The 19,515-nt window shown below is 49.1% G+C and overlaps 1 protein-coding gene across 4 annotated transcripts in view; it reads right to left on the reverse strand.

The window, feature by feature from the left end:
* ZZZ3 (zinc finger ZZ-type containing 3) overlaps positions 1 to 19,195 on the reverse strand; it is a 36,077-nt gene extending 16,882 nt beyond the window's left edge. The window contains exons 1-2 of one of the 4 annotated variants that reach the window (XM_069738308.1): positions 19,108 to 19,195; positions 3,432 to 4,885 (exon numbers count right to left, since the gene is read on the reverse strand). In XM_069738308.1, the coding sequence (XP_069594409.1) occupies positions 3,432 to 4,834 (1,403 nt within the window). In that variant the 5' untranslated portion in view covers positions 4,835 to 4,885; positions 19,108 to 19,195. Of the gene's footprint in view, positions 1 to 3,431; positions 4,886 to 7,721; positions 7,812 to 8,116; positions 8,180 to 19,107 lie in introns of those variants that run through there. The other 3 variants (XM_069738309.1, XM_069738310.1, XM_069738311.1) reach the window with 3 other exon arrangements.
* Between the last annotated feature and the right edge of the window lie 320 nt (positions 19,196 to 19,515).

The raw sequence follows: 19,515 nt of genomic DNA on the forward strand, positions 1-19,515 counted from the left end.
CAGGATGAGCTCACTGACCGATCACTGGTCCCTCGTTCTCCAGTCTATGTACAGTGATACACAGAGGATGAGCTCACTGACCGATCACTGGTCCCTCGTTCTCCAGTCTATGTACAGTGGTACACACAGGATGAGCTCACTGACCGATCACTGGTCCCTCGTTCTCCAGTCTATGTACAGTGGTACACACAGGATGAGCTCACTGACCGATCACTGGTCCCTCGTTCTCCAGTCTATGTACAGTGATACACAGAGGATGAGCTCACTGACCTATCACTGGTCCCTCGTTCTCCAGTCTATGTACAGTGATACACAGAGGATGAGCTCACTGACCGATCACTGGTCCCTCGTTCTCCAGTCTATGTACAGTGATACACAGAGGATGAGCTCACTGACCGATCACTGGTCCCTCGTTCTCCAGTCTATGTACAGTGGTACACAGAGGATGAGCTCACTGACCGATCACTGGTCCCTCGTTCTCCAGTCTATGTACAGTGGTACACAGAGGATGAGCTCACTGACCGGTCACTGGTCCCTCGTTCTCCAGTCTATGTACAGTGATACACAGAGAATGAGTTCACTGACAGGACACTAGTCACTCATTCTGCAGACCCCAATCAGTTGTAACATGAAAATCTCAGGCAGATGAGTGAGAATGGAGGGACTCGCTGTGATGGCACCTGTTGGGGGTGTCAGTCAAGAGTAACAGGGTCATGGGTGCCCGGCTGCCTGTTCTGATCCCCCACTCGATGCAGAAAGATGACGTTTTACTTAGAAAAGCAATGAGGCACGGCGGCCATCACCAACCACCTACAGCTGCGGCAACAGATCCAGTTTATAGACTTAGACCTTAAAGGGAATCTGTCACCTCAAAAATCTTATATAAGGCCACCGGCATTAGGGGCTTATCTACAGCATTCTGGAATGCATTCTGTAATGCTGTAGATAAGCCCCCGATGTTACCTGAAAGATGAGAAAAACAAGTTAGATCATACTCACCCGGGGGGCGGTCCCGCTGCGGTTCAGGTCCAATGGACGTTGCAGTCCGGTCCGGGGCCTCCCATCTTCTTACGATGATGTCCTCTTCTCGTCTTCCTGCAGCGGCTCCGCGCAGGCGTACTAATCTGTCCTGTTGAGGGCAGAGCAAAGTACTGCAGTGTGCAGGGAAAGGTCAGAGAGGCCCGGCACCTGCGCACTGCAGTACTTTGCTCTGCCCTCAACAGGACAGATCAGTATACCTGTGCCGGAGCCGCAGCGTGAAGACAAGAAGAGGACGTCATCATATGAAGATGGGAGGCCCGGACCGGACCGCCCAGGTGAGTATAATATAACCTCTTTTTCTCATCTTTTACGATACATCGGGGGCTTATCTACAGCATTACAGAATGCATTACAGAATGCTGGAGATAAGCCCCTGATACCGGTGGCCTTATCTCATATACGATTTTTGGGGTGACAGACTCCCTTTAAAGGGACATTTGCATCTTCATAGAGGGACATTACTGGATGGGGCTGGTAAGTACAAGCAGTTTTGTCATTTTCAACTTCTTAAAATTTGCAGCCGTTCTTCAGATATTAACACTTGTTTACAGCTTGTTGCTTAGGAGACCGACCACCGCTTCTGTCCAGCTTGTAAGCACTGCACAGAACCTGTTCGAGACCAGAAGGTAACAGCACTCCGGCTCCTGTCAGCTTCAAAACAGGGGTCAGAAGCTGAATACAGAAGAGCTTGTAAGTGTTGAAGATGTTCTGCCATCCAGCAACGGTGGTCGGTTTCCATGACGACCTGTAAACAAAAGTGTGAATATCTCAAAAATAGAAAATTTCAACAAGCAGAAAAGTGCAAAATTGCTTTTATTCACCAGCAATATCTATCTATGAACAGGAGAAAAAACAATTTAAATAAGAGGCCAACTAGTAAGAAGAAATTACCACCTAACCACTGGATAGCAGATAACATGCTGATCTGTGGGGTCTTCAGAGCCGGGACCCCACAGCCGGAACCCACACTGGCCGCGATAGTGCCGAAAGAGAGACACGACCACCGCTCCGGTCAGAGGACTCAGAACGTGGGTAGGAAAGATCTAATAGCTGGATGTTCTAAAGGACAGAAATGTCCAAGACAGACGGGAGAATTTACTAAATGAAATTCTGACCACACAATTGGTAACAATCCAGAAAAGAAAGAAGAACTGGCAGCATTTAATGAGACCAGAGTGGATGAACTTAGAACTTAATCACTTGTTAAAAAGGACAAAAGAAATGTAGATCAAATGGAAAGAAGGGGCATATCTAATAAAGAATATACTGCTGTCTGCAGGGAGTAGAAGAGATAAAGCCAGTAAGTGAGGCTTGTAAGGGAAACCAAAAGTAGCAAAGAAGGATTTGGGGGGGGGGGGTATGTCAAAAGCAAAAAGTAAAAGATGTTATATGATTTTTACAGGATGAAATGGGAGAAGTGGTAAAAAATGAGAAACCGAACTTTTAAATTCCTATTTTGCATCTTGAACAATGGGCAGCGACTAATAGAATGGTATTTTAACAGGGAGAAATGCAAGATTCTACATCTGGGCAAAAAAAAAACGAAAATTACATCTATAGAATGGGAGGAATAGGGCTAAGCAACAGCATGTGTGAAAAAGACTTGGGTATACTAATAGATCACAGACTGCACATGAGTCATCAGTGTGATGCAGCAGCAAAAGAATTCAAACACAGCTCTAGGATGTAGCAACAGAAGCATAGAGTCTAGATCACGTGAAGTAGCTACTCCCCTCTACTTCTCCTTGGTCAGGCCTCATCTGGAATACTGGGTCCAGTTCTGGGCACATTTAAAAAAAAAAAAAAAAAAGACATTGAAAAACTGGAGCAAGATCAGAGGAGAGCGACCAAGATGGTGAGCGGACTGCAAAGTATGTCCTACGAGGAACGGTTAGAGGATCTGGGAATGTTTAGCTGCAAAAAAGAAGGATAAGAGCAGACTTAATAGCTGTCTACAAATATCTGAAGTGCCGTCACAGTGTAGAGGGATCATCATTATTCTCATCTGCACATGGAAACACGAGAAGCAATGGGATAAAACTGAAAGGAGAAGATACAGATTAGATATTAGAAGAATCGTTTTGACAGTAAAGGTGATCAATGAGTGGAACAGGCAGCCATGAGAGGTGGCGAGTTCTCCTTCAATGGAAGTCTTCACACAGAGGCTGGACAGACATCTGTCTGAGATGGTTTAGTGAATACTGAATTAAGCAGAGGGTTGGACGTGATGACCCAGGAGGACCCTTCCAATTCTAACATTCTAGGATTCTATGGCTCCTATAGACACTTATGGGAAAGATTGAAACTTTGCAAACAAATGACCGCTCCCATCACCGCCCTAGGCGGCGTAACCGGGAAGCGTCAGACAAGGTTACCATGGTTACACGTACTCTTTGTTGTGTTTCAACGCCACGTGATCGGACTCGAAGTAATACACGTCGGGTTCTTCGTCCTCATCCTCAGCGGGCTGCACACCGCCGCTGTCCTTGGTGGATGGGGCAGCACATTCTGCAACAGAGGTCGGACAGGGGGGTTTGTCCTGTGAACACTTTACGGCGCAGCTTTGCTTTTGGTCACCGCGACCGACCTCTTCAGGATCCACCCCAGAGCCATTCTCGGCACAGAGTCCGGCGGTCTCGCCCTCCTCCACCTGCCCGTTCTCTCCACACAGAGGTGGGCTGTCTTTCACAGGCGCCAGCTTCCTAGGGGAAGTTCTTAAAGTATATCTATGTTCTTGAGTGTCTGAGAAGCAAATCTCCGAGGAGGCGAGGGGCTCGGACCCCGACGAACCGGACGCACACTCCGCCGGCTCCTCCTGAGCGGGGTTGGGAGATTTGGGATCCTTGGCGACACCGTCCCCTACCACGTCCAGCTCCTCCTCAAGGTCTCGTCCGGTGGACAGCGGCTCGGTGCACGGTGCGCCCGCCGTCGCCTCATTGGTCTGGTTTAGGCAGTTATGAAGTGTTTGGTGGTCCGGTCGGTCGGCCCGCCCCTCGGAGTGTGTGCAAGGCACGGTGTGGTCTGGGAACTCATCCTTTTTGCTGAGCACGGGGCACGGAGTTAACAAGCTCCCATTCTCGGACACGATTAACTCCTTGGGGGGCGGGAACACGCCCGTGCTGTTTTGTCGCCCGCCCGACGGACCATTATTACAGTTTACAGCAGCAGTCTCATTGTCAATACCATTAACGGCCTGATGGTTAAACACGTCGCCATCAGGGGGCGCTTTCCTCACGTCCAGCTCAGGGACGCTTTTGATTTCCCTTTGGTTACTATCATCCAGTAGAAGACAGCGATGAGTTCGCTTAGGACGGGGGGTCTCTGCCTCATGGTCAGACTCAGAGGTCCTCCTCTCTGGGGGCTCCCTCTGAAATGTACTGGACAATTCCTCCTCCTCCTCTGCGCTGCCAGGCTCCTCCGATCGCAGGTAACGTCGGATTTTTTTCAGCACGGGCGACAGCGGTCCACTCGACTTTTTGTCGCTGTTTTCCACGCTGTCTTTCTGGTTATAGTCCTTTTCTGAAACAGACAGTCCCCGCTTCCTCGGGCTCACCCAAGACTCCCGAGGGGCCGATGGCTTCACGTCACCGCCGCCCTTGAGGATGTTTCCCTTTTGGATAGGAGCAGGTTCGGGCCTTTTCTTAGGAGACCTTGATCTTAGAAGTGCCGGGGGGATGTCGTCGTCCGCGTGAACGATGCTGCGGTTCCTCAGTGTGCGCCCACAGAAGCTCTCGTCCACTCCGTTGAAGCCCACGGTAGATCTTGTGACGCGAGTCGATCGAGAAGCAGCCATGCTATGGATCACCCCGACAGTGAGACCGACATGATCCTCTCATTGGGAAACCTGCAACACAGAGACAAATTAGTCCAGTCTGAATGATCGGGGGTCACATTGTGGGAAAAATATACAAGAAATATAATATATAACCAGCAACAGCCAGTGACACGAACAGGGGTGGAAGAAGCATCGGACACATCAATTTTCTAACCAACTCTAATTCTAAAGATGCTATTGACATGAAATTCTAACCAGATGTTGGTAGCAACCCATCCATTCCACACAGGCAAAGAAATCAAGAGATGTCTACAAATTAACTTATGTCTAAGAATGAGAAATGACACAGGGAAAAAGTATGAACACACGACTAAGGAGAGAAGCAAAACGCCCTGGAAAGTCCTGACACCCCCTGAAATATTTCAGTAATTAGAAAGGAATCCTGACACTTAGAAACAAATAATATCAGATGGTTCAACTGATGGCCTATAAAAAGGTGTCTCATTACCGAGGTGCCACAGAACCATCTGGTGATGGGTAAGAACCAGCAAGATGTCTCAAGACCTTCCCAACCTTATTGTTGCAAAGATCCCGAAGGCATTGGTTACAGAAGTATTTCTGAACTACTGAAGGCTCCAGTGAGCGCTGCTGGGGCCATAATCCAGAAGAGGAAAGATCATTTCACCATAACACAGCCATGACCAAGTGCTCACCAGCAAGATGTCAGACAAAGGAGTGAAAAGAATTATCAGAAGAGTTGTCCAAGAACCAAGGACCAACTGTGGAGACCTACAGAAAGACCCGGAATCAGCAGATACAATGGTTTCTAAGAAAACTAAACAACGCACTCAACCCCCATGGCCTGTATGCACGCTCACCACGCGACCTCCATGGCCTGTATGCACGCTCACCACGCGACCTCCATGGCCCGCACGCACGCTCACCACGCGACCTCCATGGCCCGCATGCACGCTCACCACGCGACCTCCATGGCCTGTATGCACGCTCACCACGCGACCTCCATGGCCCGCACGCACGCTCACCACGCGACCTCCATGGCCCGCATGCTCGCAAGCTCCGTGGCCTGTACACACGCTCACCACTCAAGACTCCACTGCTGAACAAAAAAAGCATGTTCAACAGCGTTTAAAGTTTTCTCCACAGAACACCATACCAACAGTGCAGCGTGAAGGTGGGAACATCGGGGGGGGCAGGCTTTCAGCATACGACACTGACAAACTTCACACGTCCCGCCGCTACACCACAACCCCCAGCACGCCCCTCCGCTACTACACAACCTCCAGCACGCCGTACCGCTACTGCACCGCAACCACCAGCATGCCCACAGCTACTACACCGCAACCCCCAGCACGCCCCTCCGCTACTGCACCGCAACCCCCAGCACGCCGTATCGCTACTGCACCACAACCCCCAGCACGCCCCTCCACTACTGCACCACAACCCCCAGCACGCCCCTCCGCTACTGCACCACAACCTTCAGCACGCCCCTCCGCTACTACACCGCAACCCCCAGCACGCCGTATCGCTACTGCACCGCAACCCCCAGCACGCCCCTCCACTACTGCACCACAACCCCCAGCATGCCTGCCCCTCCGCTACTGCACCACAACCTTCAGCACGCCCCTCCGCTACTACACCGCAACCCCCAGCACGCCGTATCGCTACTGCACCGCAACCCCCAGCACGCCCCACCGCTACTACACCGCAACCCCCAGCACGCCGTATCGCTACTGCACCGCAACTACAGCACAGCCCTTCGCTACTGCACCACAACCCCAGCACACCTTCCTGCTACAGCACTGCAATCCCCACCGCTACCCCCCAGCACGCCGTACTGCTACTACACCACAACCCCCAGCATACCTTCCTGCTACAGCACCACAACCCCCAGCATACCTTCCTGCTACAGCACCACAACCCCCAGCATACCTTCCTGCTACAGCACCACAACCCCCAGCATACCTTCCTGCTACAGCACCACAACCCCCAGCATACCTTCCTGCTACAGCACCACAACCCCCAGCATACCTTCCTGCTACAGCACCACAACCCCCAGCATACCTTCCTGCTACAGCACCACAACCCCCAGCATACCTTCCTGCTACAGCACCACAACCCCCAGCATACCTTCCTGCTACAGCACCACAACCCCCAGCATACCTTCCTGCTACAGCACCACAACCCCCAGCATACCTTCCTGCTACAGCACCACAACCCCCAGCATACCTTCCTGCTACAGCACCACAACCCCCAGCATACCTTCCTGCTACAGCACCACAACCCCCAACATACCTTCCTGCTACAGCACCACAACCCCCAGCATACCTTCCTGCTACAGCACCACAACCCCCAGCATACCTTCCTGCTACAGCACCACAACCCCCAGCATACCTTCCTGCTACAGCACCACAACCCCCAGCATACCTTCCTGCTACAGCACCACAACCCCCAGCATACCTTCCTGCTACAGCACCACAACCCCCAGCATACCTTCCTGCTACAGCACCACAACCCCCAACATACCTTCCTGCTACAGCACCACAACCCCCAGCATACCTTCCTGCTACAGCACCACAACCCCCAACATACCTTCCTGCTACAGCACCACAACCCCCAGCATACCTTCCTGCTACAGCACCACAACCCCCAGCATACCTTCCTGCTACAGCACCACAACCCCCAGCACACCTTCCTGCTACAGCACCACAACCCCCAGCATACCTTCCTGCTACAGCACCACAACCCCCAGCATACCTTCCTGCTACAGCACCACAACCCCCAGCACGCCCCGCCGCTACTGCACCACAACTCCAAGCATGCAATGCTACTAGTGCACCACAACTCCCAGCATGCCCTACCACACCACTGTTAAACCACAACTTACAGTGAGCGGCATGCTGGGAGTTGTAGTGTTGATGACCTTCTGCAATCACTTATCTCTTTACATTAGGGCTCCTGGTGCCGCACTACAACTCCCAGCCAATCTCATGCTGACATCCCTGCTGTGAGCCGCAGCTGCACTGGGGTCTCTCCATCAGCTCCTGCACCCCCCACCTCTGGGACCCTCAACTTTCCGAGCTCCTCCCACCCCCATGTCCACAGCACAAGCTCCGCCCAAATGCTGCAGGCCACGCCCCTCCATCCCGCTCGCCCTCCGCCGGGCAGCAGCAGCACTTAGTCCCGGCTTCCAGCCGCTCCCGCCCCCCTACAGCGCCACAGGCGGCCCCCCGCGGTGTCCGCGAACACACGCTCCTCCCCGGCACCGGTCCCGCTCCTCACCTCCCTCCTCTCTCCCCCGGACATAGCTTCCTATCACATTCCCGCGAGAGGAGAGAATTCTCGCGAGAGCAGCCGAGCGCACCAACAGCTCCGCCCTGACTCCACCCCTTGCCCTAAAGATTCAATGCAGCTGTAGAAAGCTCCGCCTATTAAGTAGGCGTGACCAATGGCATTTCAAGTAGTCAACAGGCGCAGCCACAACCTGCAGCCGACTCCTCCCCCACTGCGGCTCAGCGCCGAACTACCCGGAGAGGCGCTAACAGGTGGGCGGCGCCAACTACGCCCATATCAACAATCGCTCGGTGAAAGAGGGGTGTGTCTCACAGACCCCGCCCCTTCCGGAGCCGCAGCCGAATAAGATGGAGAAGCGAGAGTCTAGAAACACGCTGCACCTGAACACGTGACCGACACGGCCGAGACAGACGGACACGGGCAGGCAGTGAGCAGGTGGAGCAGACCAGGGAGCAGTGCGCAGGTGGAGGAGACCAGGGAGCAGTGCGCAGGTGGAGGAGACCAGGGAGCAGTGCGCAGGGGGAGCAGACCAGGGAGCAGTGCGCAGGGGGAGCAGACCAGGGAGCAGTGCGCAGGTGGAGCAGACCAGGGAGCAGTGCGCAGGTGGAGGAGACCAGGGAGCAGTGCGCAGGGGGAGCAGACCAGGGAGCAGTGCGCAGGTGGAGCAGACCAGGGAGCAGTGAGCAGGGGGAGCAGACCAGGGAGCAGTGCGCAGGTGGAGCAGACCAGGGAGCAGGGCGCAGGTGGAGCAGACCAGGGAGCAGTGCGCAGGGGGAGGAGACCAGGGAGCAGTGCGCAGGGGGAGCAGACCAGGGAGCAGTGCGCAGGGGGAGCAGACCAGGGAGCAGTGCGCAGGTGGAGCAGACCAGGGAGCAGTGCGCAGGTGGAGCAGACCAGGGAGCAGTGCGCAGGTGGAGCAGACCAGGGAGCAGTGCGCAGGTGGAGCAGACCAGGGAGCAGGGCGCAGGTGGAGCAGACCAGGGAGCAGTGCGCAGGTGGAGCAGACCAGGGAGCAGTGCGCAGGTGGAGCAGACCAGGGAGCAGTGCGCAGGTGGAGCAGACCAGGGAGCAGTGCGCAGGTGGAGCAGACTAGGGAGCAGTGCGCAGATTAGGGCACAATGTAAGTTTGACAGTGGCATTTAGCAGGTTAACAGCTGCAGGTGGATTGCGATTCCTCCCGCTGCTGTTAGCGGCATATGTCAGCGGTTCAAAACAGCTGCCATGTGCTGGGAAAGCTGTGGGCTCATCGCCAGGACCCACATCAAAGGGAGAGTGTTTGACATAGTCATATTATAACGCCCCATGTCGGAAAGGGGTTAATAGTCTCCATGGGAAACTAGAAGCTGCGATTATCCCAGGGCTTGTGTGTCACATAGCAGAGCTTCAGCCCTGCTCACTTGCTAGGGGCACCACTTACAGCACTCCAACATTGACAACTAGAGGTCTGCTGGCAGCCCGCGGTCATGTGACACAGATGCTGATCGGGATTAGTGATGCGCTTCCAGCGCAATCACATTAAATGCTGCCGTCAGATTGACATTTAACATGTTAACAGCCATGGGTGGATCGCCGGAGCCAACCTTAGATATAACTATACATCTAAGGTGGGAAAGGGGTTAAAAAGGGGGATACCACCCCAATAAAAAAAAAAGTTGTAGGGTCCCCCTATAATTAGCAACCAGCAAATGCTATGCAGATAGATGTGGGCTGATATTAATAGCCTAGGAAGGGGCCATAGATATCCCCCCAGTCTAATGACAGCTCTCAGCCTCCCCAGAAAAGGCGCATCTATAAGATGCGCCAGTTCTGGCACTTAGCCTTGCTCTTCCCACTTACCCTGTAGCGGTGGCAAGTGGAGTGATAGTATTGGGGTTGAGGTCACCTTTGTATTGTCAGGTGACAACAAGCCCAGGGGTTAGTGATGGAGAGGTGTCTATAAGGCACCCCCATTACTAACCCCATAGTCAAATTGTGGGAAAAAATAAACACCCAGAATAAAGTTCTTTATTTGAAAGAAAAACACTTTTAAGGAATCGAAATTAAAACAAAATCACGTCATCGCTCATTCCACTGAAGCCTCTGTCTCCTGTAACAGAATTAACAAGGCTAAGAGCTGATGTTTTTAGCCTGGGGTGGCGTACAGTATCCATGGACCCTTCCTAGCCTATTAATATTAGTTCGCAGCTGTCTGCGTAGCCTTTGCTGGTTATTAGTTATAAGGGGACCCTTTGTCATTTTTTGGGGGGTCCCTCATTTTAAGAACCAATAAAAGCTACATATATAGCTGTGAGTGGATATTCATAGCCTGGGAAGCTCCATCGGTATTCCCCCCTTCCCAGGCTATAAACAACTTCCCCCAACTGTCCGCTTTTCCTTTGCTGATCAATAACATTTTGGGGGATCCGATGCCACTTTTTTCCCCCCAGAAAATAACGTGTTAATAAAATACATGTACTGTAAACTCTGCAAGTGTCTGGTCAGAAAAGGGGCGGAGCAGGCCAAAGGGGCGGAGCAGGCCAAAGGGACAGCGCTCACTGACAACTATTAGGCTGCCGTCACACTATCATTATTTGGTCAGTATTTTACATCAGTATTTGTAGCCAAAACCAGGAGTGGGTGATAAATACAGAAGTGGTGCAGATGTTTCTATTATACTTTTCCTCTATTTGCTCCACTCCTGGTTTTGGCTACAAATACTGATGTAAAATACTGACCGAATACTGATAGTGTGATGGCAGCATTAGGCAACAACAAAGCATAGCAAAAAGCAATAATGCCATCTGTGTAATGAGGAGCACCGCCATCATCATACACAGCTACAATACTGCATACACCACCATCATACATGCCACAATACTGCATATACCGCCATCATCATAAACAGCAACAAAACTGCATACAATACCATCATACACCGCTACAATACTGCATACTCCGCCATCATACACCGCTACAATACTGCATACACCGCCATCATACACAGCTACAATACTGCATACACCACCATCATACATGCCACAATACTGCATATACCGCCATCATCATAAACAGCAACAAAACTGCATACAATACCATCATACACCGCTACAATACTGCATACTCCGCCATCATACACCGCTACAATACTGCATACACCGCCATCATACACTGCATACACCACCATCACACACTGCTACAATTTGTTTAATTCATCATGGAATAAAACATTTAAGAAATTTTTATCAGGAGATATAGTATCTGTGTATATATATATATATATATATATATATATATATATATACACACACTATAGATGGTGGCCCGATTGTAACGCATCGGGTATTCTAGAATATGTATGTATATAGCAGCCACATACTATATAGCACAGGCCACGTAGTATATAGGAGCCATGTAGTATATAGCATACAAATAGTATGTGGCCTGTGCTATATAGTATGTGGCTGCTATATACATTCATACTGTAGAATACCCGATGCGTTGTAAATAACGCAGCATCTAACACAGGCCACGTACTATATAGCACTGGCCACGTACTATATAGCACTGGCCACGTACTATATAGCACTGGCCACGTACTATATAGCACTGGCCACGTACTATATAGCACTGGCCACGTACTATATAGCACTGGCCACGTACTATATAGCACTGGCCACGTACTATATAGCACTGGCCACGTACTATATAGCACTGGCCACGTAGTATATAGCAGCCATGTAGTATACGGTACTGCCCACGTAGTATATAGCAGCCATGTAGTATACGGTACTGCCCACGTAGTATATAGCAGCCATGTAGTATACGGTACTGTCCACGTAGTATACAGCAGCCATGTAGTATACGGTACTGCCCACGTAGTATACAGCAGCCATGTAGTATACAGTACTGCCCACGTAGTATATAGCAGCCATGTAGTATACAGTACTGCCCACGTAGTATATAGCAGCCATGTAGTATACAGTACTGCCCACGTAGTATATAGCAGCCATGTAGTATACAGTACTGCCCACGTAGTATATAGCAGCCATGCAGTATATAGTACTCTGTATTTTGTATGTAACCCCTTTCTCATGTACAGCACCATGGAATTAATGGTGCTATATAAATAAATAATAATAGTATATATAAACACACACACACACTAGATGGTGGCCCGATTCTAACGCATCGTGTATTCTAGAATATGTATGTAGTTTATTAATGAAGATTTCAGAATAATGCAATTTATACACAGGATTTGACAGGCCGGGCGCGACCAATTAGCAAAGCGTGGTTCAAATCCCGCGCCAATTCGCGGCCGGACTGCGACTGTCGCTGATTGGTCGTGCCCGGCCGGCCGCAAACAATCAGTGAAGCCAGGGCCGGCTCCTGGTTTTTTAGGGCCCCAGGTGAAAAAGTCACACAGCTCACCCAGCATATAACACGGTGCAGCACGGTGGCGCATTGGTTAGCACAGCAGCGCTGGGGTCCTGGGCTCTAATCCCACCCAGGACAACATCTGCAAAGTGTTTGCATGGGTTTCCTCTGGGTTCTCCGGTTTCCTCCCACATTCCAAAGACATACTGATAGGGAATTTAGATTGTGAGCCCCATCGGGGACAGCGATGATAATGTGTGCAAACTGTAAAGCGCTGCGGAATATGTTAGCGCTATATAAAAATAAAGATTTATTTATTTATAACACAGACCACGCAGCATATAGCAATGTGAGCACCATATTCCTGTTAAAAAAAGATTGAAATAAAAAATAGTTACATCCTCACCTCCCGGCAGCCCCCGGATCCAGCCCAGGCCTTTAGCGATGCTCCTCGCGACGCTCCTGTCCCAAGAATGCATTGCGGCAATAACCCGTGATGATGTAGCAGTCTCACGAGACCGCCACGTCTTCTGGGGTCATTGCCGCAATGCATTCTTGGGACAGGAGCGTCGCGAGGAGCGGGAAAGGCTACGAATATAATTTTTTAAGATTATTTTTAACATTATGATTTTACTACAGATGCTGCATAGTGACGCGGGATTTCCGTTACAGACAGACAGACGAAAGTGGACCTTAGATATAGATCTACTATATAATTGTCTAAGGGTCACTTCCGTCTGTCCTTCTGTCTGTCACGGATATTCATTGGTCGCGGCCTCTGTCTGTCATGGAATCCAAGTCGCTGATTGGTCGTGGCAATGGTTGTGGGCGTTTTGCCACGACCAATCAGTGACGGGCGCAGTCCGGCGGCAACATGGCGGCTCCTTCCTCCCTGCATTCAGTGCCCGCTCCATACTCCCCTCCAGTCAGCACTCACACAGGGTTAATGCCAGCGTTACCGGACCGTGGTGTAACGCACTCCATTAACGCTGCTATTAACCCTGCGTGACCAACTTTTTACTATTGATGATGCCTATGCAGCCTCAATAGTAAAAAGATCTAATGTTAAAAATAATAAAAAAAACTGCTATACTCACGCTCCGTTGTCCGCCGAGCCGCTCGCGCCTGCCGCCATCTTCCGTTCCCGGTGATACATTGCGAAGAAGAGGGGACGGGAAGAAAAACATTAGACTTGAACAAAGACGACCCAGGAAAACATACTCAGAAGGGAGGTAAGAACATTTCTAAAGCAATCCACAGCGAGGAGATTGGAACAAAACAAAATCCTCTGAACTGCATGCTCGCAAACGCCAGAAGCCTGACAAACAAGATGGAAGAACTAGAAGCAGAAATATCTACAGGTAACTTTGACATAGTGGGAATAACCGAGACATGGTTAGATGAAAGCTATGACTGGGCAGTTAACTTACAGGGTTACAGTCTGTTTAGAAAGGATCGTAAAAATCGGAGAGGAGGAGGGGTTTGTCTCTATGTAAAGTCTTGTCTAAAGTCCACTTTAAGGGAGGATATTAGCGAAGGAAATGAGGATGTCGAGTCCATATGGGTCGAAATTCATGGAGGGAAAAATGGTAACAAAATTCTCATTGGGGTCTGTTACAAACCCCCAAATATAACAGAAACCATGGAAAGTCTACTTCTAAAGCAGATAGATGAAGCTGCAACCCATAATGAGGTCCTGGTTATGGGCGACTTTAACTACCCGGATATTAACTGGGAAACAGAAACCTGTGAAACCCATAAAGGCAACAGGTTTCTGCTAATAACCAAGAAAAATTATCTTTCACAATTGGTGCAGAATCCAACCAGACGAGCAGCACTTTTAGACCTAATACTATCTAATAGACCTGACAGAATAACAAATCTGCAGGTGGTTGGGCATCTAGGAAATAGCGACCACAATATTGTGCAGTTTCACCTGTCTTTCACTAGGGGGACTTGTCAGGGAGTCACAAAAATATTGAACTTTAGGAAGGCAAAGTTTGACCAGCTTAGAGATGCCCTTAATCTGGTAGACTGGGACAATATCCTCAGAAATGAGAATACAGATAATAAATGGGAAATGTTTAAGAACATCCTAAATAGGCAGTGTAAGCGGTTTATACCTTGTGGGAATAAAAGGACTAGAAATAGGAAAAACCCAATGTGGCTAAACAAAGAAGTAAGACAGGCAATTAACAGTAAAAAGAAAGCATTTGCACTACTAAAGCAGGATGGCACCATTGAAGCTCTAAAAAACTATAGGGAGAAAAATACTTTATCTAAAAAACTAATTAAAGCTGCCAAAAAGGAAACAGAGAAGCACATTGCTAAGGAGAGTAAAACTAATCCCAAACTGTTCTTCAACTATATCAATAGTAAAAGAATAAAAACTGAAAATGTAGGCCCCTTAAAAAATAGTGAGGAAAGAATGGTTGTAGATGACGAGGAAAAAGCTAACATATTAAACACCTTCTTCTCCACGGTATTCACGGTGGAAAATGAAATGCTAGGTGAAATCCCAAGAAACAATGAAAACCCTATATTAAGGGTCACCAATCTAACCCAAGAAGAGGTGCGAAACCGGCTAAATAAGATTAAAATAGATAAATCTCCGGGTCCGGATGGCATACACCCACGAGTACTAAGAGAACTAAGTAATGTAATAGATAAACCATTATTTCTTATTTTTAGTGACTCTATAGCGACAGGGTCTGTTCCGCAGGACTGGCGCATAGCAAATGTGGTGCCAATATTCAAAAAGGGCTCTAAAAGTGAACCTGGAAATTATAGGCCAGTAAGTCTAACCTCTATTGTTGGTAAAATATTTGAAGGGTTTCTGAGGGATGTTATTCTGGATTATCTCAATGAGAATAACTGTTTAACTCCATATCAGCATGGGTTTATGAGAAATCGCTCCTGTCAAACCAATCTAATCAGTTTTTATGAAGAGGTAAGCTATAGGCTGGACCACGGTGAGTCATTGGACGTGGTATATCTCGATTTTTCCAAAGCGTTTGATACCGTGCCGCACAAGAGGTTGGTACACAAAATGAGAATGCTTGGTCTGGGGGAAAATGTGTGTAAATGGGTTAGTAACTGGCTTAGTGATAGAAAGCAGAGGGTGGTTATAAATGGTATAGTCTCTAACTGGGTCGCTGTGACCAGTGGGGTACCGCAGGGGTCAGTATTGGGACCTGTTCTCTTCAACATATTCATTAATGATCTGGTAGAAGGTTTACACAGTAAAATATCGATATTTGCAGATGATACAAAACTATGTAAAGCAGTTAATACAAGAGAAGATAGTATTCTGCTACAGATGGATCTGGATAAGTTGGAAACTTGGGCTGAAAGGTGGCAGATGAGGTTTAACAATGATAAATGTAAGGTTATACACATGGGAAGAGGGAATCAATATCACCATTACACACTGAACGGGAAACCACTGGGTAAATCTGACAGGGAGAAGGACTTGGGGATCCTAGTTAATGATAAACTTACCTGGAGCAGCCAGTGCCAGGCAGCAGCTGCCAAGGCAAACAGGATCATGGGGTGCATTAAAAGAGGTCTGGATACACATGATGAGAGCATTATACTGCCTCTGTACAAATCCCTAGTTAGACCGCACATGGAGTACTGTGTCCAGTTTTGGGCACCGGTGCTCAGGAAGGATATAATGGAACTAGAGAGAGTACAAAGGAGGGCAACAAAATTAATAAAGGGGATGGGAGAACTACAATACCCAGATAGATTAGCGAAATTAGGATTATTTCGTCTAGAAAAAAAGACGACTGAGGGGCGATCTAATAACCATGTATAAGTATATAAGGGGACAATACAAATATCTCGCTGAGGATCTGTTTATACCAAGGAAGGTGACGGGCACAAGGGGGCATTCTTTGCGTCTGGAGGAGAGAAGGTTTTTCCACCAACATAGAAGAGGATTCTTTACTGTTAGGGCAGTGAGAATCTGGAATTGCTTGCCTGAGGAGGTGGTGATGGCGAACTCAGTCGAGGGGTTCAAGAGAGGCCTGGATGTCTTCCTGGAGCAGAACAATATTGTATCATACAATTATTAGGTTCTGTAGAAGGACGTAGATCTGGGTATTTATTATGATGGAATATAGGCTGAACTGGATGGACAAATGTCTTTTTTCGGCCTTACTAACTATGTTACTATGAAATTACCCAGAAGACTTAGTGGTCTCGTGAGACCGCTAAGTCATCTGGGTAATTTCGCAATGCATCCTGGGAACGGAAGATGGCGGCAGCAGCGCGCGTATCGCCGGAGCTCCGCTGGATCCCAGGTGGTGAGTATATAACAATTTTTTTTTTTTTTTTTTTACAGGGATATGGTGCCCACACTGCTGTATACTACGTGAGCTGTGTTATATACCGCGTGGCTGCTATTTACTACATAGGCAGTGTTATATACTACGTGGGCTGTGTTATGTACTGCATGGGCTGTGCTATATAATACGTGGCCACTGTTATATACTGCGTGGCCTGTATTAACGCATCGGGTATTCTACAATATGTATTTATGTGTATATATATAGCAGCCACATAGTATATAGCACAGGCCACGTAGTATTTGCCTGCTATATACATAAATACATATTCTAGAATACCCAATGCGTTAGAATCGGGCCACCATCTAGTGTATGTATGTATGTATGTATGTATGTATATTCAATTACTACACGAAACGTTCAGATAATTTCTGTGCAGACAGGACTGTTGGAACTGGTGAGACGGCATAACATTTTCTCCTTTTTATAAACCGCCATCATACACCCCTATAATACTGAATACACACACTGCTATAACACACAGCGCCATCACTATACATACACACATCATTAAATACTGCACACACCACCATCAATGTACACCACACACCGCGCACACCGCCATTATTACACACTGCCATTATTACACACACCACCATAATTACACACCGCCATAACACTGCGCACACCGCCATTATTACACACACCACCATAATTACACACCGCCATAACACTGCGTACACCGCCATTATTACACACACCGCCATAACACTGCGCACACCACCATTATTACACACACCACCATTATTACACACCGCCATTATTACAGACACAGGCATTATTACACACCACCATAATTACACACCGCCATAACACTGCACACCGCCATTATTACACACCGCCATTATTACACACACCACCATAATTACACACCGCCATAACACTGCGCACACCGCCATTATTACACACCGCCATAACACTGCGCACACCGCCATAATTACACACCGCCATAACACTGCGTACACCGCCATTATTACACAAACCGCCATAACACTGCGCACACCACCATTATTACACACACCACCATTATTACACACCGCCATTATTACAGACACAGGCATTATTACACACCGCCATAATTACACACCGCCATAACACTGCACACCGCCATTATTACACACCGCCATAACACTGCGCACACCGCCATTATTACACACACCGCCATAACACGGCGCACACCGCCATTATTACACACACCACCATTATTACACACACCGCCATAACACTGCACACACCGCCATTATTACACACACCACCATTATTACACACCGCCATTATTACACACCGCCATTATTACAGACACCGCCATTATTACACACACCGCCATTATTACACACACCGCCATTATTACACACACCGCCATTATTACACACACCGCCATAACACTGCACACACCGCCATTATTACACACACCACCATTATTACACACCGCCATAACACTGCACACACCGCCATAACACTGCGCACACCGCCATTAATACACACCGCCATAACACTGCACACACCGCCATAACACTGCGCACACCGCCATTAATACACACCGCCATAACACTGCACACACCGCCATTATTACACACACCGCCATTAATACACACCACCATAACACTGCACACACCGCCATTAATACACACCGCCATAACACTGCACACACCGCCATTAATACACACCGCCATAACACTGCACACACCGCCATTACTACACACCGCCATAACACTGCGCACACCGCCATTAATACACACCGCCATAACACCGCACACACCGCCATAACACTGCGCACACCGCCATTAATACACACACCGCCATTAATACACACCGCCATAACACTGCACACACCGCCATAACACTGCGCACACCGCCATTAATACACACACCGCCATTAATACACACCGCCATAACACTGCACACACCGCCATTAATACACACCGCCATAACACTGCACACACCACCATTATTACACACCGCCATTATGACACACCGCCATAACACCGCACACACCGCCATTATTACACACACCACCATTATTACACACCGCCATAACACCGCACACACCACCATTATTACACACCGCCATAACACCGCACACACCACCATTATTACACACCGCTATAACACTGCGCACACTGCTGCCTTTGCACCACACACACGGTTATTATACAATATCCACTGCTATTATACTGGAGATTATAACGCCTCCTCCGGGAGAAGCACAGCTCGCTGCTAGGACACACGGAGCGGTTCCGGGGCGGTGCTCTCAAGCTGCCGGTGTCTCACCTGTGTGGAGCCCGTTATCCGCCGGATCCTCCTCAGGGAACCCGAGCCTCAGACGCAGCACACCGGAAGCCGCCTCCACGCCGACGCCACTTCCGCTCCGAGCCAGACGACACCTGGTGGCAACAGGAGGAACTGCACCAATGTGATAAAAGGGAGCACCGTGTTATATAGAGGAGAGCGCGGTGAGATAGAAGAGGGAGCACCGTGTTATATAGAGGAGAGCGGGGTGCGATAGAAGAGGGGGCGCCGTGTTATATAGAGGAGAGCGCGGTGAGATAGAAGAGGGGGCACCGTGTTATATAGAGGAGAGCGCGGTGAGATAGAAGAGGGGGCACCGTGTTATATAGAGGAGAGCGCGGTGTTATATAGAGGAGAGCGGGGGGTGAGATAGAAGAGGGGGCACCGTGT

This window comes from Ranitomeya imitator, chromosome 8 (assembly GCF_032444005.1).
Source record: "Ranitomeya imitator isolate aRanImi1 chromosome 8, aRanImi1.pri, whole genome shotgun sequence".
Classification (NCBI taxonomy): Eukaryota; Metazoa; Chordata; class Amphibia; order Anura; family Dendrobatidae; genus Ranitomeya; species Ranitomeya imitator.